The sequence below is a fragment of the Protomyctophum bolini genome, assembly GCF_963924005.1.
Source record: "Protomyctophum bolini genome assembly, chromosome: 22".
Classification (NCBI taxonomy): Eukaryota; Metazoa; Chordata; class Actinopteri; order Myctophiformes; family Myctophidae; genus Protomyctophum; species Protomyctophum bolini.
In genome coordinates, this window is record NC_137883.1 from 11,733,851 (window position 1) to 11,760,757 (window position 26,907).

The 26,907-nt window shown below is 43.4% G+C and overlaps 1 protein-coding gene across 5 annotated transcripts in view; it reads left to right on the top strand.

The window, feature by feature from the left end:
• sfswap (splicing factor SWAP) overlaps positions 1-16,163 on the top strand; it is a 93,686-nt gene extending 77,523 nt beyond the window's left edge. For all 5 annotated transcript variants that reach the window (XM_080756272.1, XM_080756273.1, XM_080756274.1 and 2 more), the window contains 4 exons: positions 1,269-1,394; positions 2,597-2,731; positions 4,777-4,849; positions 15,264-16,163. In XM_080756272.1, the coding sequence (XP_080612398.1) occupies positions 1,269-1,394; positions 2,597-2,731; positions 4,777-4,849; positions 15,264-15,329 (400 nt within the window). In that variant the 3' untranslated portion in view covers positions 15,330-16,163. The remainder of the gene's footprint in view (positions 1-1,268; positions 1,395-2,596; positions 2,732-4,776; positions 4,850-15,263) is intronic.
• The last annotated feature ends 10,744 nt before the right edge of the window (positions 16,164-26,907 follow it).

Genomic DNA, 26,907 nt, shown 5'->3' on the forward strand with positions numbered 1-26,907 from the left:
AAACTTTGGAAGGCGATCATAGCCACTTGGAATGGTAAAAATCTTCTTAAAGAATAATCTGAAAATGTCAATGACAGTTGTTGGGTGTTAGTATAGTCAATAGCCTAATAATTAAAATGAAATAATCGAATATCGAACTGTGACATTAAAATCGAAAGTCGAATCCAATCATGGATTGTGCGTATCGTGAGATTCTTGATACCCTGTGTGTGTGTGTGTGTGTGTGTGTGTGTGTGTGTGTGTGTGTGTGTGTGTGTGTACATTCCAAGATAGGGCTTACCGGTAAGTGGTTAGTGGCTCTGGTTAATGTCCACACATCTGGAAGCTGTGTCCTTGCTAAAACTCTATTGTGTGCTATTAACCTCAAGTGGCCTTCAGGCAGGGATTCAAGTTTTTTGTCCTGGCGACAAATTTCCGTTGTGACGATTCCATATGGGCTATATGAAAATATGAAGGGGGGTGTAGCGGTGGTGGCCGCGGTGTAAATGACACACTAAGTGATCTCCAAACTACAAAGCATCTATGGTCCCCACTCCCCCAGACAAATCATTTACATCCATCTATACATCGGTTTGATCGGTTAGTTTGGTTACAGTTTTATAACCAGTTTTGATGAGTAAACTAATGTGGCGTTCTTGTACAGCCTCCTGAGTTACTCTGAGTGGTATAATGTACGTATGGGACCGGCTCATCGTGTGTCCATGTGGATCCAATCTTTGTGATTAGCGGTAGCATAGCACTGTGGTTTCACCTGCAAGTTTCAGCACAACACGTCCTTGCGGTGAACGAATGGATGATCTCGGCTGGATGTTTTGCGCAACTTACATTTTATGTTGTTTTAATGTTAAATGCTGTGTATGTGGCTCTCTCAGCTTCTTTCATCTCATCTGTGACCCAGTTTTATTCGTCTATATTTTGTCTTTAAATTAACTATTCCAACCAGTTCCTTTGCCCTCCATCAGGCTTGCCAGGAGGAGGCAGTATAGACACCAGGATTACTGCATGTTTTTTGTGAGGGTACCTACCTACCCTAGGCCTAGGGGACACTGGGAGACCATGCAACCTCCACACATAAAGGCCCTTTTGCCAACCCCACCTAGGGTATGGGCGTTGACGACGCCCACAGTGTCCCCAGGCGGAATTAAATGTGTAAAGGTCCCTATCACGTCTAGCTATGAAGCGACAGCATTACCGACTGATAGCGAGAGATTTTCATCTCTCTCTCTCTCTCTCTCTCTCTCTCTCTCTCTGGCCTGCTGTCTGGACAGGTCACGGTCACGGTCTCCACCTAGGAAGGAGCGGGGAGCAGCGGCCTCAGACAGGAGGCATGAAGACAGAGACAGGGAGCGTCATCGTCTAGGCAGCAGCACAGAGCAGCACAGAAGACGATCCAGGTAATCTAAAAACTCACCACCGCGCTAAACTTGTTTTACTCCTCCCAGTGGGGGCTCCTCGCTGGCAGGTGAGCACACAACAGCAGTGGCAACAAAGAAATGTGCGTGGATTATTAATTGGCATAATGACTAAATTGGGAGAAAGAAAAAACAAAATTTAATTAACTTCCAGGCGGGCAGGAAATGTACCCAGCATCTTAACATTGTATTATTAAGTACATTACAGTTCTAGAATTAGTCAATTATAGTTGGATGTTAATTTCATAGCTAATGTTTCCCAGCTAGCTTGATCTTGACTCGGGTCAAGTTGTTAAACTGGTCCCCTTGCTCAAACACATTCTGATTTAGTCAACTATCCAATGATTTAGCAAATTCTACAGTAGATGTGTCAATGTAATTTCTGTGTTCTCTGATTAAATGATAGCGATGTATTGTTTTTTTTATGATTTGTACTTTATTTTTTTTAGTATATAAGACATTGACATAGACAAGACACAACAACCAAACAAACACATAACAAAACAAAATAACAGATGCACAGAAATATCTCGCAGTCCACCCCAGCCCCAATTCCAGACATATTCCTTCAGTGTATTTTTCCAACGTTGCAGCCCGTTCAGAGCTCACTCAGAGCCAGAAACTAATCCGAGTCCTGATGCGTGCATATGGTAAAAGCCCCATTTTAGGTCATAGTCGTCCATCCTATTGAGCAGCCTGTATGACAGTCGCTCGTAAGCGGCCAATAGTCCCATTGAGGCATCCCAGAGGATAGCGATGTATTGTTAATGCGTTATCTTTATGTAGAGTTGAGTGGGTTATGATAGCCACAATAAAGAATCAGACAATATTACAACACAGCAGCTGTATATCAGTATGTCACGCAGCTGCACAGTGTAGTACTGCACATCATCACTAATATGTAAAAAATGTACCACCCGAGCAGATACAGTATTGCTCAGAGGACAGGCACACAATAAAAATCTGTACACCAGTATTGCTGCTCCCAAATGCAATTTTACTTCGTGAGGGACCAGGTCGACTCTAATTTGTTTGCTAGTCTTCCACCTGCTATCGTACTGTAGTAATTTGTAGTATGTCATTATTTTCTTGTCACTCTGGGTAAGAGTGTCTGCTATATTATATAAAATGTTTCTCCTAGTTGGTGGTGTGTGGCACTGACTGTAATGTGTGTTTTCTCTCAGGTCTCCACACAAGAGGCAGAGCTCCGTGTTGTCCTCAGGGCTGCAGCTGCAGCCTGCGGGCTCCCCACTCCTCTCCCCCTCCTCCTCACCTGCCAGAGCCCTGTCTGCTAGCCCCGCCTCCAGTCTGGGCTCCAGGTAACCAGCACTGTTTATTTTAATTTAGTTTTAGTCTTAGGGCCGATTCATTTTCTACTCCTATTTTACCGCTGTTTCGGCGCTGTAGTGCCGAAATGATTTCGCTTGTCAGAAATATTCAGTAGCACCGAAGAGCCGACTTTAGGACGGTACCCGCCCCCCCCCCCCCCCCCCCCCCCCCCCCCCCCCCCCCCCCCCGAACCTCAAATGACGTCACATTGTAGGCTCTACAGCGCCGAACCGACTTTTATTCGGCTCTAAAATAGGAGTATGAATCGGCCCTTAGTCTTTTGAATACATTTTAATTTCGTTTTAGTGATCTGAAATGTTTTAGTTTTAGTCTAGTGTTTAGTCCACTAAATGTAATATTTTAGTCCACTAAATCTACAGTTCAACACTGGTAATCAGCAGACAATGTTGATCCATTTGCACTGTAAGCCACAGACACCCGTTCATACAGACTAGATGGGCGGTCAAGCCGGTCGAAGTGATGTATTTTGCATCACAGTACTGAAATGGTGCGCATTAACATAGTGTCATGGAGTTTTATACCGGTATTAACTGTAGATTGTGCAAGTGCATTAACAGTGAGGAAAGCAGCCATCATCCTTCGCATAATACTTAGCAATATGTGTGTAAAATGTGGAGTCTGAGTCATTTGAGCTTGCGTGTGCTGTGAGTGAGACATGAGAACAAAGCTGTCTCGAACTCCATGGCCATCGCCTTGAATTAGTGTAGCTTGATGATCTGCACTGCCAGAGTGGTGTAGACTAGGAGAGTGGGAGCATGGCACTGCCAGAGTGGTGTAGACTAGGAGAGTGGGAGCATGGCACTGCCAGAGTGGTGTAGACTAGGAGAGTGGGAGCATGGCACTGCCAACATCTGAGATGCATTCAACAATGCATTGTGAACATCTGAGATGCATTCAACAAGGCATTGTGAACATGTGATGCATTCAACAATGCATTGTGAACATCTGAGATGCATTCAACAAGGCATTGTGAACATGTGATGCCTTCAACAAGGCATTGTGAACATCTGAGATGCATTCAACAAGGCATTGTGAACATCTGAGATGCATTCAACAAGGCATTGTGAACATTTTAGAGCGTTTGAAGGAAAATGCACTTGTTTTTGTTTTAGTTGGAATCACTTGGCACACGTGGGCTCGATAAGAACCTGGCTCGATAAGCCTGATTGATAAGGTGCTCGTTATCAATACTATTTAACAAGCGCCATCCCTACTGATACCCCCCCCCCCCCCCCCCCAGCAAAGTGATGCATGAATCCATGCCATGATATATTATAACATGACCTATTCAGTCATGCACACAAACGTATAGATTTACCACACTCATGCATAATATATAACACCTTCAGATATATTGAGCAATGAAATACCACAAAATGCCAAAGCTTATGTGTTAAATGATGTATGTAATTATGTAATATTGTGAATGCCAGCGGTGGAAAAAGTACTCAAATGTACAGTATCAATACTGCAATATAGAAAGAAATACTTTACACACAAGTACAAAAGTATTGGTATCAAAATGTGCTTAAAGTACCAAAAGTAAAAGTACTCATTACGCATAATGTCCCATTTCAAATCCTTTGAAAATATAAGTACAGTACTTAACACTTACGCTAGCATTTATTGACAAATTATGTTATAATTCACGCCAGCATTTTCCCAGTTCAGCTCTTATTTTGAAAAGCCACATTTCCAGACTTCCGGTGTTGATCTTATACTAGGAAGTTGGACGATGCGTGGTCAGGTCCTGTGTATCAAACTGAGCTAACCGAGTGCAGTGGAATGCTTCACAGCGTCGGCTCCCGGCCGTGGAATAAACCTTGTTTTGACAAAAAATGCCTCCTGGGACAAGGAATAGGAGATACACACTTATGTGTGTTGTCCCTGCCTCTCTTGTCTGCTCTCTCGTCCTTGCTTCTCTTTTCTTTTCATAATAATAATGTACACTCATAGCTGACCATGAATAACAATTTTATTTTATTTTTCTCTCGTCTGTCTCGCCATTCTTCAGGGGTGGATCTCAGGAGAAGGACAAACCTGTGTCTTCGACCATAGTGTCCGCTGTGCAGACCAAAATCACTCAGGTACTACTCATTTATATATCTGCACTCAGCAGCCCCTCTACCTATTATCTTAGCTACAGCTTCCCAAATAAAATAACTGTGTTTGACCCATTGAATAGAACAAGCTGTTACTACTGTACTTTATATAAATTACATCTTTGGACTTTGTCCATTTGATTAAGTCTAGCTGTGGCCTAGAACTAGAAGTGTTAGCTATGTTTTGTTAAAGACTGTAAAAAAGTTGAAAGTACAATAGTAGCATCTTAAATAATGCTACTGTTCAAAGTTTTGATCACACTGTACTAGATTGAGGTATCCAGCATCTTATATACTGTATATCATATTTGACCACAGTGTACACCGTTGTATTGTCTAGCACAGAGGTTTTGGTCTTGTACTGGTCAGTGTTTTACATCAACGCTCCTGAGACTTCCCTACCTCTTGGTCTAGTGCCAGTAGAATGCAAATATGGATATTATATCCTATTTACAATCAGCATGGATTGAACCCCAGTGGGGCTAGCATAGCTTTATGTACAGTATAGTTGATCTGCATGCTGTAGACCAGCTAATATCTGGTCTAAGGTCACCTTTTCCACCTCCGAGTGCATGTGGTCGTCGCGTGCATATTTAGTCTTTGGGCAGCTTTTGTATGAACGTGTCCATGCATCGTTATTCTGCTGTTAGCCGTGCTGGTCTACACATGACAGCCAAGTGGTGATGGTTGAATAAAAATGGCTTTCATCTCAGAGAGAGGGAGAGAGCTAGAGACATGACTGTTAGTAGAAAAATGAGAGAGCCAGACCAACAGAAACTAAGTTTTTTAGATCATGGAAAGGGCAGAGAGTAATTTAAAACTCACAATTTAACAATAGTCCTGGAACATAAATGCAAATATACTTTTATGAAACCTTTGCAGCCTTACTTTCATATTTAAACCACTGTTTTGAATAACAGTCCACTTGGATGAGAAATCCAATCTCACCACACTTCAGAGAGAAGTCTGGTCATCTTAGTTGCTTTAATTGTTTTAGCGATGGAGCACAAGAGCCAAATGCTTTCACCCTTTCTCTCACGTAGCAACCTTTGATAGTTCACAGTGAAATTATGAGGCGGGCAGCCAGCATCGCCTGCCATATTTTCAACCTCCCCGTCAGAATCAGACTCATCTGATTCATCCCATCACAGGTTTACAGGTGTAAAACATTGCGTCAAATTCATTTTTTTATGGAATCTCCATCGTTTTTTATTGTTTCCAGAAAGACAACGAAGATAAATATTGGGGGGTGCAAGGCAAAGGGGGGAAAAAAGGAATCAATTAGAAAATACACAAGGTATCTACAGTACATTATTTACACATAGAGTACTGTAACTCTCTCTAGGGTATCCATCCAAACCTCATGTACATACAGTAACATTATGTACATGAGGTTTAGAAATAAGGTGCAAAACATTTCTAGCATATCATCGCTGGCCTTTCCTTCAAAGTTTTGGACGTCACAGGTTTAATTTAACCAATTTATACTCCTACTAACTTTTGTTCCATTTCTAGACCCTTTGAAGGTGCCTAGAGACTATCATCTCCAATATGAAGGCTTATATAACCAGCTTCATTAAATTAGCTATATTTGAGTTTTCTGTTTGTTTTAGTGTCAGAACCTTTCCTCTTCTGATAAGGTAACCCAGATTTCAAATGTGTGGCGATGAAACGGCAAGTCTAAGTAAAGACTAATATAATGTTGAACCCGTGGGAAGTTGCACGTCTTGTCTCACACACCTGCAACGATGACGGACGAGCATTTCAAAGCTACGTATGCACAACAGACTCCTGCCCGAGACAGACAAGTTGACCTAACCAATTTAGGAGTACCAATCTCTTTTCTCCGCCTTTCATGTCAGCAGTCTAGCTCTAGCACGGTGAACCCCATCAAAAAAGACTGACATTGTCTGTGATGAGAACCAGATGAGGTGTGAGACAAGTCAACTAGCTACGGCTCAGGGCAACAGACAGAAATACTTGGTTGAACTGAGGCCAGGCCTGAAGCAAGGCTACGTTGAAAGGGAATTAGTGTGGACACTGCAGCTAGTCCAAGGAAATGAATTAATGAATGAGTCGCCGTAAGATGTTTAGATTAATGATGCTCATCTGTTGCTGACATATAGAGCCTTGTTAGAAGAATGAAGCTTCTGAGATGGTTGGTGAAACTGGGCAGATGAGACATGTACGCTGGAGTAGCCACTTGGTAGGTGGATACTTTAGACAAGTAGTAGGCAACAGGCAGCATATATAACTCTATAAGCTCTAGTCCTAATTGAAACATAATGCCTTCAACATCAAGTGATCGCTTATACTATGTTGCAATGATACAAAGCCTTGCAGACTGTGTCGTCTACTATGGGCCGCTGTGGCACACAATTATATTAGCGTGTTCATACGTCTGTCTGAGTGTGTGTAAAAAGAGTAAAGGGTGGCGCTAGAGGGAAGGTCTCTGGGTCAATGTACTGTAATTGTATAGTGTGGAAAATAGTTAACACTTATTTTGCCCAAAACGTCCCCAGACGTCTTTTATAATTACACCCGTAGAACTTGGCCCAGGACGCGTGGAGACGTCTTTAGGTCCTTTTTAATTGTACAGTACTAGAATTTCGTGCGCGCTACGCGCGCACTCATCCCAGAGCGACTTTGCCACGCACTATGGGAAGAAATAAATGGCGGGAGTTGACTCCACATGTAGTAACGAATGGGTTATTGGAAATGTACCATTGTTTTGTCCTGAATATTTCCACAGCCTAAGTACTAAAGGATTGTGACTGTGGGACAGACATACAGTCTGACATACAATAGGCTACACGTGTGCACAGTGAATAAACAATGACCTATATGCCCAGAGTTCTTAAATTAACATAGTTGGATTTTAACAGAAAGACAATGCCATAAATCAGTCAAAGTAAGTGACAGACTCAACAGTAGCACACAGCATGCAAGGCAGCGATGCATGCATGCAAACATGTTTGTCCAGCTGAGATTTAGTGTCTCCATCTCTCTGTGGAAGAGGTTGCACATGACCTGTACGGCCACACTGAGGCGCTCCAACACAAACACAGACACAAAACAACACCACGCTGTTTGTCCAGTTGACCCAAATCAACACCAATACCTAGCCTGTTTGTCCAAAACACAGTATCTGCTGGCCACGTGTCTACTTCGCCACAACCTAATGTTAGTAACAAATGTAGGGGAGAGCCGCCAAGGTTGTAACGCTTCACGGTTGTAACATGGACGTTATATCTTGATTGGTCAACGCCACCATGACGCCATCGCGTCAGTATGTGTACAGCAACGTACTCTACGTGGCCAGGAGTTTGAAGTTTGAAGTGTTTACCTTCAAAATGCGTCTAATTTTACACCTGGAGTATATGTGTGGTACAATTTTTGTCTTTGGTGTTGGTGAATAAAAATCCACATGGATGTGTTCATGCTTATGTTCTTCATTAGTTTGCATCGTGTTTAGACGGAATTCACGTTCATTCTGGTCTGTAAGCAACTGCAAAGAAAACTTGCAAAAGCGGGTCATTTGTAACATGTGTTACAAATGGTCCGCTTCCATTCAATGCCATTATATGTAATATTTACATATTTGACATATTGGCCAATATTATATGTTCTGAAATGGTATTGTATCGTGTAGTGTATTCTGAAATTAGTTTAGGGTTGTATAACGTTGTACAACTCAATCAATCAAACGTTTGTTTAATCAATGTATTGCCCCATTGAAAAAAAAGAAATGGCCAAACTGGTACTGGTACACCCGATACTATTTAATATTTCCCTTATGTTTGATACATTTTCTTATCACATCCATGGTATGAAAACAATGCTAAGGAGTTGCTTCAATGAAATGTAATTGCTTTAAGCTGAGAACGATATGTTTAATGGTGTTTTTTAGCGTTGTTACATTTATCATGCATGCCGTTACAATTGATCCGATATGCGCAGCAAATGTAACACTGAAACAGCGTCCACGTTCGGTTGAATAACTCCCGACCTGTTTTATCAAAAAAATAACTTGAAGTGGTTTATGGTAGCTGACATGTGTAGGTCCGTTGCCTGAAAATATTACATGTGTAGCTAAACGGATCTCTGAGTAAAAGAATGAAACGTGCAAAATGTTACATCCTTGGCGGCTCTCCCCTATTAGTTTACTCACAGCACAGCACCGTCACTCCTGTCAGTTATTTCGTCCTAATAACTTGAAGTGGTTTATGGTAGCTGACATGTGTAGGTCCGTTGCCTGGAAATATTACATGTGTAGCTAAAGGGATCTCTGAGTAAAAAAATGGAACGTGCAAAATATGTTCTAAAATTGTATTGTATTGTGTAGTGTATTCTAAAATTAGTTTAGGGTTGTATAACGTTGTACAACTCAATCAATCAAACGTTTGTTTAATCAATGTATTGCCCCATTGAAAAAAAAGAAATGGCCAAACTGGTACACCCGATGCTATTTAATATTTCCCTTATGTTTGATACATTATCTTATCACATCCATGGTATGAAAACAATGCTAAGGAGTTGCTTCAATGAAATGTAATAGCTTTAAGCTGAAAACGATATGTTTAATGGTGTTTTTTAGCGTTGTTACATTTATCATGCATGCCGTTACAATTATTCCGATATGCGCAGCAAATGTAACACTGAAACAGCGTCCACGTTCGGTTTAATAACTCCCGAGCTGTTGTGTGTATTGCGTGGTTAAAAGGCCGTGTGTTTGTGTTGTAAACAACTCATGTTATGTCTGCGCACACTGTATGTTGCTATGGCTGCTGACGTTAGCATGTGTGCTATCAGGCAAAAGCTGAGATAGATATGCAACTACTACTGGGGAAAATGCCATACAAAACACAACACCTAATTTCGGAATGTTATTGTGACCTATTGAGCACAATCAGACCATCATGATTTGCTTGCTGGACCTATAATTAATTTATTAGCATTAAATGTCCACTCGCCCATCCAAAAGAAAAGCAAGATGGCTGCGACAGATTGTGAGCGCGACGGACTACGGAGGCCAGGAGGAACAGAGCTGGTGACGTAAGAGGCAGGCAGTGTTGCCAGGTTTGCGAATTGTAAGCGAGTTGCAGTGTATGCAAGTAGCGTGGTTAAATTCCTTGTTTCTCGGCGTGTTGTGGCACCCGTTTATCTGCTGGCTCGATCGTGATTTTCATAAAAGTAATATTTGCAGAGTAAATAAGAAACTTGAAGGGCTAAAAAATAGGCTATGTCAGTTCGGGGAGGGTGGCGAATTTATTTTGCATATAGAGATGTGTGGTGAAAGTGTGGTTCGGTCGGAGATAGAGCATGAAGAATGAGTATGGGTACACCTTTTCACTTGTATAATAGATAAAACCGGATTGCTAAAATCGTGTTTGTTTAGAGACAGATGTCTTGTATTGTGTTTATAGCTATCTAGCTATATATCTTGTGTTGTGTTTATAGCAGACTCCTCACTCAAACGTGCACTTGCAGACAGTTTGGGCAACTCAAAAGCAAACTCCACATTAGGGATGGCCAAAAGGAAAGATTGTATTAACCGGTTACCGCCAGCACTTGTCGGCTAATTAACCGTTAGCCGTTAAGGGAAAAAAAGCGCTGTTTTGCGCATTAAAAATAGACAAATACACCGTTTACACGTGGCCTGCTGTCAATCAGTGCACTAGTGCGTAGGCTACAGTCTTCTATACGCACATATGTATCGCGGACCGATCAGGAAGGATTAGAGGGAGGGAGAGAGAGAGAGAGAGAGAGAGAGAGAGAAAGAAAGTGAAAGAGAAAGAGAAAGAGAGAAAGACAGAAAGACGTGTTAGAGAGAGCGTCTCTCTAACGCGCGCGAGCGAGAAAGAGAGAACGTCAGAGAGAGAGAGAGAGAGAGGGGGGGGGGGGTCCCGTTAGCAACAAGCTAACAGCATACCGGTACGTTCGTTCTATGATCCATAAAACGACAGATCTGCCGTTTAAGGAACCAACGTTCGTTGCATGAAGGGCAGATCTGCGCGCGCGCAATGCTGTGTGTGTTTTCGTCTTTTTTTCTTTTTCCCTCCTGCTTCCACAGTCCACTAGTACTACATGCAGTTGCTTTGGTGTTTTTGTTTTGGGGGAAGTAAGTCACGGCACATGCGTGGTTGCACTGACAGTAAAGGTGGAAAGAGGGGGTGTCTGTGTGTGTGTGTGTGTGTGTGCTTGGTGCTTTGGCCGCGGTGCCCGCTCTCGGCGCTTCAAAATAAAAAAAATATATTTTTTATCGGTGAACCATTAGCCGTTAGTGTTGTCGGTAAACAAATTAATAAACGGCTAACGGTTGTCGATTGGACACCCCTACTCCACATGCCCAAACATTTTATTTACCTGCCATAGTGTCACCCTTACCCCTGTGTCGAATCAGTGGTTAGACTGGCATATTCGCCGATCCCGATATGACCAAATAAGAGCATATCGGGCAGTGTTCCGATACTGGTATCGGGACATCTCTACTTCTAAAGGGAGATGAGACTTATTAGCGCAAGCTTGTAATGGAATTATAAATACCTCCCGGTTTTGGGGGGAAATGGAAGACTTTTCAGAGTAAAATCGGTATCTGCTGGGTACTCTAGCGCCTTTATTTTTGAAAAATGATGGAGCATAAATCAGATAGAACCATGTTGTACTGTACTTGCTCACCCCATTATATCTCTTGTTCACTCAATAATGTAATCGGCCATGGAAACCTAACTGTCGTTTGAAATTCAATAAAAATGTGAATATGCCTCATAGGCACAATCCATTTTCTGCTGTAGAAACACTCCATTGAGCCTCGCTAATAATGTTGCTCTACTGTTGTCGCTATTTGCTCTTCTCAGACGGGAAATATCTTCCTTGACGCATTACCATTATTCTGCCACACACTGGCTTCATACCGGCCACTTCATGATCAATAATTCACCCAATTTTCATTCCACCCACCCCTTGCAGTGCCAGTGCCAAATGAACCCTCTTTATTACCCATCTATCTGTGAATTACTCCAATCTGCTTCCTCTCCACCCTCTGCTAAACTGTACCTCTACTCTACGGTTTCTATCCAATACCCTTGTGTTTCTCTCTCTGTAATAATAATAATATATCGCTTTTCTAAGCTCTGTGCCTACTCAAAGCCTGTAGTGAACCTATAGTTCATACTACTAATACTGCAACTATCAATTATTTATTATTCAATGAATCAAATAATCAAGAGGTATACCGTATATCTTTGTTGTCGAGAGGAAAACACATAACTCAATTTTTTACTTTTTTTATTATATTGTATAAGGTTTTCTTCATTTCCTGAAAAGAATATATATTTTTTTCATTTTCAGAAAAACAGTTGGGTGGTTTCTTCCTGACAGCAGAGATATACTGTATACACTGTATATTATAGTGATTTAAGGTGGTTGCACACTAGACACGTTTTTCGGAAAACCGATGGAGAAACACAGCTAAAAATCCAAAAAATGCACTCTTGTGTGCAGGGACCTTTATTCTTTCCCCAGCATGATTATTTCATTACAATTGCTTACTTTAACTGTTGTATCCTTATTTCATACTCCTGAGAGAGCTGGTGAAGTCAGCATGAGGAGAATAAAGGTCATCTTTCCCTTGACCTTTATTCTCCTCATCTCCACCAGTCACTCACTCTCGATGCTTCATTTATGTTCCATCCATGTATGTTCTGCTTGCCTCTTGAAGAGGGCAGTCGCATTCTGAAGATGCAAGTAGGCCGGGCGCAGCGCACGCTTGCGACCAGCAGCAATAAGTTTGGTTTGATTGATGTATGTTATATGTGTTTCAAGCCTTATGACCTGCTGTAAAACCAATTGCCCTTCGGGGACACACTAATACATAACCTTGAACCTTGGTGTGTTCAACAACATGTCGCATCGTCACATGTTAGCTTGTAGTTGTTTTTATGGACAAGCAACACCGTTGTGTGTTTTGGTACAAATTGAGCTTTACTTTCTCTGAAGTCTTTCGTGTCTTACAGATAGACGTCTTCGGGCTTCCTTAGTTCCTTTTTGAAATCTCTTAGGATTTCCTTTGTTTGTTCTATTTTTTCCCCATCTTTCATGCTGCTGCTTTTCATGTCTACCTCTCCCATTTTATTTTGTTCATCTGAAAACAGTTGAAGAAAACAGAGCAGCCATGTGCCACCAGAGGTGGCAATGCTTGATTATACTTACTGTACCTACCTGGTGGCACAGACCAAAAATAGCCAATCTACAAACTCACAACTATCAGCTATTTTTGGTGTGAGTCAGCGGTGCGCAACTAATTATAAAATGTTGCATAACACCGTCCGTGTCAATATTCATAATGTTCAGTACTGTAATCTCATAACTTTTGTTTTTAATGAAGGTCTCCCCATTCATTACAAGGATAATATCAGTCACCAGAAGCAGGGGAGTGCGTTTGCATTGAGTGTAACAAGAAGTTGAAAGGGAGGTGGGTTGTGTCTGATCAAATTATTATAAAATACCGGTATCTAAATATTGAATAAAGCAACTTCAAAACATTGTCTTTGGGTGGTGCACACAAAAGTAGATGTGATTATTATTATTAATTTTTTATGACTTTATTTCCAGGCCAGGTCCAGGTCTTTGCTGTTTTTCCATTATCTTTATCATTAGTTGGTCTAAGGGCATAACTCCTGGGAGATCTCTGGGAGGAGATGAAAGTAACAAAGCACAAAACAGCTGATTTTACACAATGCTAATGTACAGCAGTGGTGGGGAGGTGGTGACTGTACAGCAGTGGGGGGGAGGTGGTGACTGTACAGCAGTGGGGGGGAGGTGGTGACTGTACAGCAGTGGGGGGGAGGTGGGCACAGAGGTGGTGACTGTACAGCAGTGGGGGGGAGGTGGGCACAGAGGTGGTGACTGTACAGCAGTGGGGGGGAGGTGGGCACAGAGGTGGTGACTGTACAGCAGTGGGGGGGAGGTGGGTACAGAGGTGGTGACTGTACAGCAGTGGGGGGAGGTGGGCACAGAGGTGGTGACTGTACAGCAGTGGGGGGGAGGTGGGTACAGAGGTGGTGACTGTACAGCAGTGGGGGGGAGGTGGGCACAGATGTGGTGACTGTACAGCAGTGGGGGGGAGGTGGTGACTGTACAGCAGTGGGGGGGAGGTGGGCACAGAGGTGGTGACTGTACAGCAGTGGGGGGGAGGTGGGTACAGAGGTGGTGACTGTACAGCAGTGGGGGGAGGTGGGCACAGAGGTGGTGACTGTACAGCAGTGGGGGGGAGGTGGGTACAGAGGTGGTGACTGTACAGCAGTGGGGGGGAGGTGGGCACAGATGTGGTGACTGTACAGCAGTGGGGGGGAGGTGGTGAATGTACAGCAGTGGTGGGGAGGTGGGCACAGAGGTGGTGACTGTACAGCAGTGGGGGGGAGGTGGGCACAGAGGTGGTGACTGTACAACATTGGGGGGGAGGTGGGCACAGAGGTGGTGACTGTACAGCATTGGGGGGGAGGTGGGCACAGAGGTGGTGACTGTACAGCATTGGGGGGGAGGTGGTGAATGTACAGCAGTGGTGGGGAGGTGGGCACAGAGGTGGTGACTGTACAGCATTGGGGGGGAGGTGGGCACAGGTGGTGAATGTACAACAGTGGGGGGGAGGTGGGCACAGGTGGTGAATGTATAACATTGGGGGGGAGGTGGACACAGAGGTGGTGAATCCGGCGTCGGTTTCCAGCGCTAGTTGGATCCGACCCCACTAGACAGTGGCCTTGTGGTTAGAGTCTCCGCCCTGAAACTGGGACGGCGGGGGTTCGATCCCCGGCCGGGTCATACCAAAGACTGTAAAAATGGAACCCAATGCCTCCCTGCTTGGCACTCAGCATCAATGGGTCCGCACGAATGATTCCCGAGTGCGCCGCACCGCTCCAAGAGATGGGTCAAATGTGGAGAACAAATTTCACTGTGACAACGTGTGTGACTAATCGTACGACTTTGACCCTCTATGCCCAGAAAAGCATAACAGAAATAGTTAAAATCCTGAGGGATCACAGAAAAATGATCTCTGCAGCTCAAGGCTGCAGAGAGAGTGGCTTAATTGGACATCAAAGGGCCCACCACAGCTGTGGGACATTGCGTAATGGCAGCGCCCGTGAAATACAAACATCTACATGTATGCTGCTGCATTATCTGAAGGAAGCCAAACAAAAAGTTGTACTCCTATGTACCTGTCCTGTACACAAGATGTTCAACCTTGATACACATGGCCAAGCTGGACCGAACTTATCACAGACCTGACGTACAGAATAAGGTGCTTAAACATATAAATAGACTAACCACAATCCCTTCTCTCACGTGCCTGCTTCTGCTCATCTGACCATGTCCCTCGTTGTCTCGTTCTCTCTCTAAACAGGATCTGATGGCTAAAGTGCGGGCCATGCTCGCCACCTCCAAGACCTTCCAGCCCCCCACATCCTGAAGGGAACGTGGCCATCTATCACCCAACCAGGTGGAGGGGTCCCTGGCTTCTCTGTCCCCTCTTCTCTGCCTCACCATGGTGACAAAGTCAAGCCACCCCCCCCCCCCCCCCCCCCATGTCCTTCAGCCAATCAGCATGTGGCATTCTCCCCCTCCTGGAGCTGTAGTTGGCCTGGATGTTTTCTGAGCTTTCATCTCCCCGTTTGTCTTAGCGTTGTGTCATCTTCCTTTGATCCATTCGCATGTGAGTCACATTTGTTACGGATGTACCTCCAGCATTGTAAGCGTGGATCGAGGGGCTCTTGAACTACTGTATAGTATATGACTTTGTACCTGACAGAAATCCCTCTGTGTCACCAGGGTTGAATGTGATACAGTGTGATATATATCACTATTGTCCTTTTTCTTTGGCACAGGAATTTCAAAGCATGGAATTGATCCACAGAGGTGTCTCGCATCGTGTCTGAAAAGAAAGATTTAAATTTCCTCCAAATTGTTGACGGAGGGAGACATTATTCGCTGCGTAGCTGCCGTGGCATAATTGTGCCGACGCCAGAGGGGTTATATTCCATCCTTCTGTGAAGGATTGCGTTGTTTTGTTCATTTTATTTCTCTCTCCTCCCCAATCCTTCCCTTTGTTATTCACCCTCTTCCTTCTCTCCCTCTCTCCCATTTGTCTCTTTCCTCTCCACCTGGCCAGCTCACTTTAAAATCCATTTTCGGCGTCTCTCAGCTCCAACGTGTGGCCTTCTATTTTTTTTTGTGTCAAGGTTCCTACAGAATCCAAAGCAGAGCTGCTTTCTAATGCAAAATGTCAATAAATTTTGAAATAGAATTTCCCGGGAGCCTTTTTTTTCCTGCTTGAAAGTGTGGGATTATAAAATGTCAATGATCCACGCAACAATTGAACAGTTGAATATAATTTGTGTCATGACCACTTTTCTGTTCTCCTGCTCTAAATATTGTCATTGAGAATTATGTGTATTGTCAGTGAGTAATGCATCTCATCAACACACTGGTTACTGTATGTGACTGAAGGTTTTAATCATAAAGTACAAGGTCAATATATTATAATATCCCAATTGAAATGATGTTTGCAAGGCCAGTACTGTAAATGGTACATCTCATATGCAACAGTGAACAGATAAAAACATGTTCACAATTAAATACACTGGTTGTTGTGTCGAAGCCAACAACGGATACGTTGGAACAGCCAATTCAACCAGTATCATTATACTTGCAGCGTGGGTTGCACCTGTGGCCCTTGCAGAGGGCCTGACACAGTAGACCGGTGTTTGCTTCAGCTTCGGACAGTAAGCACTCCATTACCCGCTCAGTTAACAGTTTGACGTGTTCAACGTCGTCATTGTTCGCTGATGACACGCTGTTGAATGTGTCGTAATTGTGACTATATAGCTCAGGGGCAATGGCTTCAACGGTCCCGGTGTAAAATGTGCACAAACATAAGCCGAGTTGATTGCCTAATGGCGTTGTTGTGTCGAAGCCAACAACTGATACGTTGGAACAGCCAATTCAACCAGTATCATTATACTTGCAGCGTGGGTTGCACCTGTGGCACTTGTTTTTGGAGAAAAGCCTGTTAACATTAATGTGAGAGAGACACCCAACACTCCATGTCCTTTTAGGATATTTAGTCAGTGCTTTAGCATTATGAATGCTGCGGCTGTTAAACAGTCCTGTGGCATTTGTACACTGCTGAAGGGCCTGTATGTAAAAAGACAAACTTGAATGAAGAACATTTATTATCTGGCAGGGACGTGCGTTTGTTTGCTGCCCGTGCCAAATAATAAAATATATATATTTTTAAGTGAGTGCTCGTGGTCTTTTCGTTTATAGATGTGTAGTGTAGTGTACTACACGCATACTGTAATGCTCAAGCCTAATTCATCTTCATTGCGTGCCGGTGTATTGCTAACCTGACTCCGCCAGATTGCGGCAGTACTGAGTTCACAAGTTCCCTCCTCCTGCCTGCATCTGGTCTCTGTCAAGCAAAAACGATGAACCAGAAGAGAGTGGGCCAAAAAAATCTGATATCTCCATAATGATTTTGAGTTGTACAGTAGTCTTGTTAGGTTGTGTTTACATTTGCGCTGTGGCAGCGCTTCAATACGTCATCAGTCTCACGTTGATCCCGCCTCTAGCGGCCCCATACAGCTGCATATCGCTCCGATCAGCATTTGATCGGAGTACATCGTCTCTGCCCAAGAGGGACCAGTTTGGAACAGGAGGAGGAACTCACTGCTGCCGCCATCTGGCGGAGTAAGGTTAGTGTAGAGCTGTAATTCTCATGGCACCGACACCATCGTACAACAGTGTAAATGAAGCCTTTCTTACATGCTCATACACAAACCTTGGAGCAGGATAGTGCGAATCAGGGCATATTGCTGCAAGCTACTGAAATCATTAGTAAGATATTAGTCTAGGTCAGGAAATTCATGGAGGTCATGAAGGCCATTCCCAATATGCCCAATCAGTGTGGTAGTATGGCCTTCAAGTGATGTGCTCTGAGGCCACAGTGGCCTTGATGCCCAATCCACTCTGTCCCAATGCTCCGGCTGGTTTAACAGTTTTCTCCTCTGTCAGCACCAAGAGAAATAATACAGCACTGTGTTTTTGTCTATGAACTATTATTCTTGGGTATTGTCTATTGTTGTTCAGGGGGGCCTGGCTCCCATACTGTATAGCACCCATTGAAGCTCTTATGGAGGAGCCCTGTAGAGAGTGAACGGTGTAGAGAGTTCTGTATCCAAGTAGGAAACAAGGATTTGGCCTGCAGGGCAAAGCTGTGTCTCCATTCTGCCCATATGTACTGTAACACTCCCTTTCTCATCTAACATCTCCTGTTTCACTTTGCTTATGCAGGAGAACTTCTGCATGGCTAAGAAAAGTTCTAAGGATGTAACATAATAACATTGTAAGCAGACAGTATTCATTTTTCCCCTTTATTTACCCAGGGTAGTAGCTGAGCTACTAAGTGCTCATTTTCAGCAACACCCTGCACATAGAAACACACGACAGACACATTAAAACCTGGGAGCTGACCAGTACAACTTATACTGTTGGCCACTAAGTAGCTCCACTGGAGCAGTTGGGGGTTCAGTGCCTTGCTCAAGGGCACTTCAGCGGTGTTGGGTGAGTGATGACCAATCGCTTCAAAACCCATATATTTCCTGCCCGTCTGGGGGAATCGAACCGGCAACCTTTCGGCAACAAGTGCGCTCATCTAACCCTATAGGTCACCGCTGCCCCATATGGTGGTCTCTTTCTTCTTTTTGCACTTGTTTATGGCCAATTCTTAACTTTATCGATTCCACACAGGTCTTTTCAGCAGACAGATGCTATTTTCAGTGTTTGTGTACAGTATGTTTACTGGCAACACATTCTCAGTTGGCTAATTGCTACGATAAAAACATTTTTCCACACAGCTCAGCATTTGTCAGTGAAAATTGAAGGGAGCCTTAGAATGAAGTCTTATTTTGATAAGGATGTCATCGAATTAAAGGCTCCATAATGGGTTATGAGCTGACAAAGACACCAAATCTTTGGTGCTCATTATTCCCATCTTGCCTCAGTACTGTATGACACATGGGTCTCGAATCCAGCAGCTCGCCTGGCCAATCCTGTGTATCTGAAGAGACTTTCATTTGATCATTATTCCCGTTCTGTTCCTCAGTACGGCTGCACCGGCTTTGATAAGACAGGAGTGATGCTTTGTACAGCATTTTTACTGGGTAATTGTCCAGTGCTGCTGAGGAATGGATAAGTACCAAATAGAATGCAGCAGGAATACTCTCTCTGAAGAATGAGTCTGCATCCCTTTTCCCTGAAGAAGAAGTTGTGCCTTCTAAGCATTTGTAGAGTTTGTGCAACACTCAGCTGCTTTGGCTAATATTCCAGATGCCGGGGGGAGAGGTTGCCCTTGCAGAGGGCCTGACCAGTAAACACTCCATTACCCACTCAGTTAACAGTTTGACGTGTTCAACATCATTGTTCGCTGATGACACGCTGTTGATTGTGTCGTAATTGTGACTATATAGCTCAGGGGCAATAGCTTCAACGGTCCCGGTGAAAAATGTGCACAAACATAAGCCGAGTTGATTGCCTAATGGCGTCAAAGAAAGTTGGTTTTAATAAGGCTCTGCCTGAGGAGAATAGCACATAACTATACAGTACTGACTGTACATAAGCTTGGCTGTGCTGAGATGGCCTGTTATTTTGATTATTTTTAGACAGAAATTTTCACTGCTAGTATATTTCAGAGTGGATATATAAGAATGGGACAAAAGTTGAGCTGCAGTTGAACTATGGCTCTTCTTAAAGGGAGTCTTTGTGCCCCATCACAAGATTAAAGAACTCATTTGAATAACCCGTCTTGCCCGCTCATAACCCTTCCAATGGTGCCTGTAATAACCACAATGCCCCAAACACACATTAAATCACACTTTTATATGTAATCAAATGGTGCTCATAACATCTGCATTGATTGATACCAGACCTAATGGTTTCCTGGCACTTACAGTTTCATTGACTCCTACTCTGTGTGTGTGTGTGTGTGTGTGTGTGTGTGTGTGTGTGTGTGTGTGTGTGTGTGTGTGTGTGTGTGTGTGTGTGTGTGTCTGTGTCTGTGTCTGTGTGTGTGTCTGTGTCTGTGTCTGTGTGTGTGTGTGTGTGTGTGTGTGTGCGCGCGCGCCTTTGTACTTTTACCCAAGGATAAATCAACCCCTGAGCCATGCCAGATACCTTCCTCTTTTTTGGACACTCCTCCCTATACTGTACATGTGTGTGTGTGTGTGTGTGCATATCATTGTCATGTTCTGGGAAGTATACGTGGCTTGTGAAGGTAATGAAACGGGGAGAGTGATTTGTTTCTTTTATGAGGCGTCTTAAGAGAAGCCAGGCAAAATGCTAATATAGGGGAGGTTTGCGGTAACAAACAAGGGAAATATGAAGAGTTTCTTTCTGAAATGCATATTAAATGTTTTATGTTTAACATTTTTTTCCCCTTTTTTGAAAATTGAAATTTTGCTAAAAAATAAATAAATAACTCTCATGGGAGAAATTTACCATACACTACATTCCAGTTTTAAGGGGCTTTAACAATTTAAAACGAGAATAAAATCCACTCAGTAAGAGTCTTGTTTAATAATGGTGAGGATCTACAGCAGCAGTCAAATCAGACAATCGCGTTTCGGCAAATTTCAGAATTTCTGACACTGAGTGCGGATTTTATTCTCTTTCTATGTTCTCTTTGAATCTGCACCCAGCACACGCCTGAACCTTTAAAAGACTGCCTGATTTGAGCGAGCCTTTTCCCTTAAGGTGAACTCTTTAACAATTTAAACCATACCTACTTTGTGGACGAGGGTCCCAAGAGGTTTGTTGTTGCTCTCCTTTATTCACGTTGCACCCTATTTTTCTGAAAATTGCCGATGTACAGGCTCACAACATGTTGCAACATGACACATTGTGAGCTTGTAGATCTGCTATTTTTGCTGAAGAACGCTCACCTCGTCAAATGTTTGCCTATTATGACATGCCCAGAATATGGTCACAAGTTTTTTCTGTTTTCACAGACGACATACTAGGACGACATACTAAAATCCTCATCCTTAAACCCTGAGAGTGTACAAATGAAACCAAGTATCCAGTGGGTTCCTTTTGTATACTTAGAAAAGAGTTGGTGACAATGATGCAAACAAAGCAAAGTCTGGGTTTCTCAAGCTCTCTCTCTCTCTCGCTCTCTGCATTTGGAATTTATTTTCCGCTTATTATTTAGTTATAATTTAGAGGACATTAACAAGTACAACATGTATAATCCTTCCACCTGCCTCCAGACTGTGTTTACCAGTAGCCAGACTGGGAACTCCCCTGGTCTAACCTCTGCCCCGTTTCCACAGTTCTTCATTAGACCACTTTGTCTGTGTCGGTTACCAGCGTGCCCCGCCCTCACTCTATGCTGTTGTACCAGTAGATTTTTCACAGTACACTCCCACATGTCATGAACAGAGGAGACAATGTGATTCACTTCCCCTGGCGCACCAAGATAATGTGATTACTATGGTAATCTACTGATCGGATTCCTATAGCCATACCTCAGCACTGCTATAGATGTGCCCTGCATATCCTTCAGACATGGATGGAGTTGAAAGGTCACTTTGCCATTTAAGTTGTGTTGAGCTGTATACGGTCAATGTTTTCTAATCAACAATGTTGACTGAAGTTTACGCTATAGCCCACAACATCAGTCAAAAGAATCAGTTAAATCAGTTTGATTTAGTAAAACAGTATATCATTAGCAAATTCATACAGCGTGTCATTGCCAAAGTCACACAGAATGAGAATGCAATTGCCAAAGTCATGCAGTACGGATTAGTTCCCTACTGTATGATTTAAATGTATGTATATGTATATATTAGTGCCCAGCCTAAGGTTAATGGCGAAGTAGTGCTTGCTGTGCAAAACCTGTGACTGTTTGTATTTGTATTTATTTGCACGTTGTCACACACCTGTATGTATGTGACTAAAGTTGGTACTTGATAGAAGATGAATTGGAAACTTATATCAGGGGTTTCAAAACTTTTTCATGTCAAGGACCCCCAAATTGACACTAATTAGGCCACGCACCCCCATTTGAAGAGATATGCCAGGGACCCCCATAAGAGAAGATTTGTACGGCTCTAGCAGCGATTCTCAGGACCCCCAGTTTGACATGCATTAGCCTACGGACCCCCATTTAATGTCATTTCTAGCTCTGGGACCCCCAATTCATATTGTAAAATCAATGTTAATTTAACTCAGAGTGTACAAATGGACCCGCTCTCAGAGTTACAGACCCATAAGGGTCCATTTGGTTCCTAACTATCATTTATCTGGGGACCCCCTGGAACACTTTGGGAACCGCTGACTTATATCAACATATACAGTATCAACGTAGCGGCTTGCCAGCCGTGCAGAACCTTGCCACACCCAGTGGACTGTACTCCAGGAGATACAGAGGCTCATCGGGGAACCCAGACACGCAATTAATGGACTGTTCACTGTGTTACCACAGCTGGGAAACACAGTACCAGAGCATTTGGTCTGGATCCAGCAGGCTCCGGGGCAGTTGCTATCCCAAGCCAGCAGGCCTGGCCATAAGACTCTGTAAATCAAAACAGTGACATTAAACTGTGCACACTGTGACTTCCGTATCCCCATACATCATCACACATACAATGTACAGTATGCACTCACTTTACTATTATTACTGCAGCCAGTTAAGTTCTAGGGCGGATATTCATTTATATTTGTACAGTAGGCTGTGTGTGTGTGTGTGTGTGTGTGTGTGTGTGTGTGTGAGACACCAAGCTGATGCTCGTTGACACCAGGGGCGGTTTATTGCACTACGCAGAGCAACGTGGCCCCCTGAACAATTTAGTTGAATAGCCCTGTAGTAGTGGGCAGGGCAGTACATTTCTGCAAAGTTCTTTTCTGTTCTGTGTGACTCAAAATGTGGCTCAAATGCAATCAGTTATGTAACACGTACAGCCACAGTGGCTGTGTTACAAAACTGATTGCATTTGGCTTTGTGCAAATGGCCTTTACTTCCATAAGCCTAACGGATACATGCCATATCCGCACAAGTCTTTGACAGTGAAAGTAAAAGCCAATTTCCTCCCGGATTTCTGATAGGACCCTGATTAATACCTTGTAACTGCGCTGTGCAGAGTAAGAGCTGGTTTTCACCTGGTGATGAATGCCATTATGTGGAGAGAGAGAGATGGAGAGAGAGAGAAGACATATTGTAGAGAGAAGGCCGAGGTGGAAGGCCGAGAGAGATCTGATTTCACCTCGTGCTGAACAGCATTGTGCCGTGACCATGATTTGTACCTTTTATCGTAGAGATGGACAGATATGGACAGAACGAGAGTGAAGCACTGTACAGTAAGCGGAGAAAGCCTTTTTACAGGGCGGACAAAAGGGAAAGCACCCCATTGTTATGGGTAGAAAGAGAGAGGTAGATATATAGCAGAGTAGTATAGGAGCCGGGCATGGAAAAAAGCGGCATTCCTTCTGCAGGTTTACTCCAAATGCCATCTTTTTTTCTTCATGTTTCTGACAAAGGGCACTGAAGGTCACTGCAGCTGCATAGAAGAGAGCTTTCAGACTACTATAGAGGTGTAATGGTGTCCATATGACCAGAATAGCATCACAAATGTAGATACCGGTAATGCCTTGGGGTTTCCTATATCGGCAGGACAACATTCTTTGAGTATGACAGCATTATCCCCACGGACCTCACACAAATAGACTTACAAAGGCATCTCAAGGTGTTATATATTACTGTTGTTTTCTCATCTTTTTTTCTTTGATGTTAGTTATTCCTACATTGTCGAACAGCCAAATCCAAAATATTTGACTACCAGTGTGATTATTATCAGTATTATTATCATATTGTCAGTATACTATACTATACTACTATACTGAAATGTAGAAATACTCTCTTACAAGAAAAAGTATAGAATTAAATATGTACTTGAGTAAAAGTACAAAAGTATAGGTATCAAAATGTACTTAAAGTACCCAAATTAGAAAGTACTCATTATGCAGAAATTGCAGATCTAACAAGCTCACAATGCATCGCATCGCAACGCATTGTGAGCTTGTAGATCTTCTATTTTAAAATGTATATACAGTAGGGCTGAAGAGGGTAATGTTTTGTAATAATCCAAATCTACATAGTAACTAAAGTTTTCAAATAATTGTAGTGGGGGGGGGGGGGGGGGGGGGGTTGTACTTACAAGTAAATGTATTTAGTTACTTTACACCACTGGTATCAGTCCCTCACATTTACAAAGTCTCTGTTTTTTTAGTTATTACCAGCTTTCTGTCTTTCTCATGCGTCTGCTCTCTTTATCGGTTGTACTGTTTCACCATTTTCTTCTTCTGTTCAGTTTTGTTCTCCCTGGACTAACCCTCTTTTCCATTCTCAGTTGACTGACTTTATGAACATTTCCTACAAGAGTTAACATAACAAAGCGAGTGACAGAGAAAAGACAGATAGTGTGAGAGAAGAGAGAGATTTGTTTGAAGAAGTAATCCTCTGGGTTTAATTGGCCAATTGTGTGTGATTTGGATGGCTGTAGAGTTTTGCTTGCATGGCACTGAACCTTTACGTTCAAGGTAAATGGTAAATGGTGCATTTATATAGCGCCTTTATCCAAGGCGCTTTACATAGTGCATTACATTCACCCATTCACACACACATTCATACACCGATTGCGGCGGAAGCCATTCAAGGTACCAACCAGCACATCGGGAGCAATTTGGGGTTCAGTGTCTTGCTCAAGGACACTTGTAGACAGGAGGAGCCGGGATTTGAACCGCCGACCCATGGATCATTGGACGACCTGCTCTACCTCCTGAGCCACAGTCGCCCCACAGGTCTACTCTATGCTGCATGTGATACTAGTATACTGTGTTTGTCAAAGGACAAACACAGCAGCGGACAGCAGCTGAGGTAGATGTCCCATCTCCTCCTGGCATCTGCTACTGTTGTCCAGTCTGTTCTCACAGACAACCAGCCCTGCCTCTCTGAACTCTTATGTTGAGCAGCCATGGCAGGCTCGGCCTGCATCCTGTCTGGATCCCAACCCTGGATCTTTCAATGCAATGGCCCTGAACGATGTGTCAGAGAGATTATACAGACAGCCCCGTGGCGTTATTGAGTGGCTGTCATGGGCCTAGTCTCCTCGCCTGGACAGGTTGCATTGTCTCGCTCTCTTGTGTGTTGAACTGATTCCCATTGATTCTCAAGTGCCTTATGTCAGCAGTCAAACGTAACAGGATTTGCATGGCCGGTTAAGAATCACCCTTGGCTCCCCGACATGCGTTGCAGGTTAAGACCCATGCATGGCCGCCTGGCCGGTTAATGAAGACTCATGCATGTCCGGTTAAGACTCACCCGTGGCTTCTGCGTGCGGTTAGGGTTATGTTTATGTGTCAGACGACTCGGACCAATGCGTGTCGGACTGTTTAGTATGTCGGAACAAAGATATGCACCCTTTTAAGACAAAGGGAGGAGCGCATGCTAAATGTTGTGGAGATGCCGATCACGATGAAGAGTTTAAAAGACTAAGCAGTCGCACACTCATAGTCGATGCAATACGGATTTATACAAAATTTAAAACGTTTTTTCTTCAGGGTATGAAGAAAGTTTTTTCTCTGTTTTATAAATCCACATTGCATCAAGGCTTCGAGTGTGCGACTGCCTCACCTTTTTTATATATTTTGCTGAGCTTTTTCTGCCTTTATTTGATAGAGATAGTAGACTGACAGGAAATGGGGAGAGAGAGATGGGGAGTGACACGCAGCAAAGGTCGTCGGGGATTGATCGGGACTCGAACCCGCAACATGCTGTCAAGCTGGATCAGCAGCCTTTAGGTGCCCGGACGTCTACGGGCCACTGCTTCAGCTTTTAATAGTGTGTTTGTGAGGGCGAACAGGTCAGCCTGGTGCTCCATTGGTCCAAAAATAAATCATATACTGTAGACATGCTCTGTGTATAACGTTGCACATTTCTTCATATTCTACCTCTTGGCCATATTGAGTTGTCATATGGATTTGTTATTGGTTTCACAACTGGTATTGCTGTACATAATGTTTTTCCTTTCTCTCGTGTCAAATTAATGTTACACCGACCCCACCCCCGGCGTGCATAGGCTAAATCCACCTATAGTCTGTTGTCTTTGGATTCACATCACTCAGTGCACCCACCTGTTGATATGCATTTTCATGCTCCCCCCCCCCCCCCCCCCCCATGCTGAATGGCTGTGTTTAGGTTTGCTGAAGTAATGCCTGTTCTGTGAAGGAAAAACCATTCAGTCAGCAGGAATGCTGTGCCCTCCCTGACCATTTACAGCCATCGGAGCCACATCTAATATTTACTGACACTGCCGGAGAGGAGACGAAGGGATTTGCACTTAAAGAGTGGTGCCTGACCTGTCACTGCACCGAGACACAGGCCAAGCCATACTAAAATACATTAGAGCCGCTCAGCCTTGGGAATCTAATTTAAGGAAAGGAAAGGAAAGGAATGGAAGGGGGAGGATGGGAATGGAAGGAGGGGCAGATCTAATTCATCTGTGGAGAGTTCAATTCAACACACTTACACCCATATCATTCTGCTGGGAGTGGAAAGCCCCTCAATGGTATGGATATAGCCACAATTCAATTTGTAGGAAAAAATAAGATAATAATCTTCACCACTCAAGCCTTACCTTTGTAGGACAAATACGGTCGAGATGCGTGAATAAAAATAAAAAACGTTTTTGACAGATTTGCCCAAAATATGGATGCTATCATCATACCCAGAAGTTATGCAGGAAACATCACTGAGTTACAAAAAAAAACATAGTTTCTGGCCTTGACAGCCATACATAGCCCATACATCCAAACAGAAAAGTCCTAACTGATTTTGTTAAACGATGTTAAACGCACTTGGCCACTCGATTTGCCACTCACTTTATGTACCGGTATGCACATACCCTCTATTGCCTGCAGCAATTTAAACCAGTAAG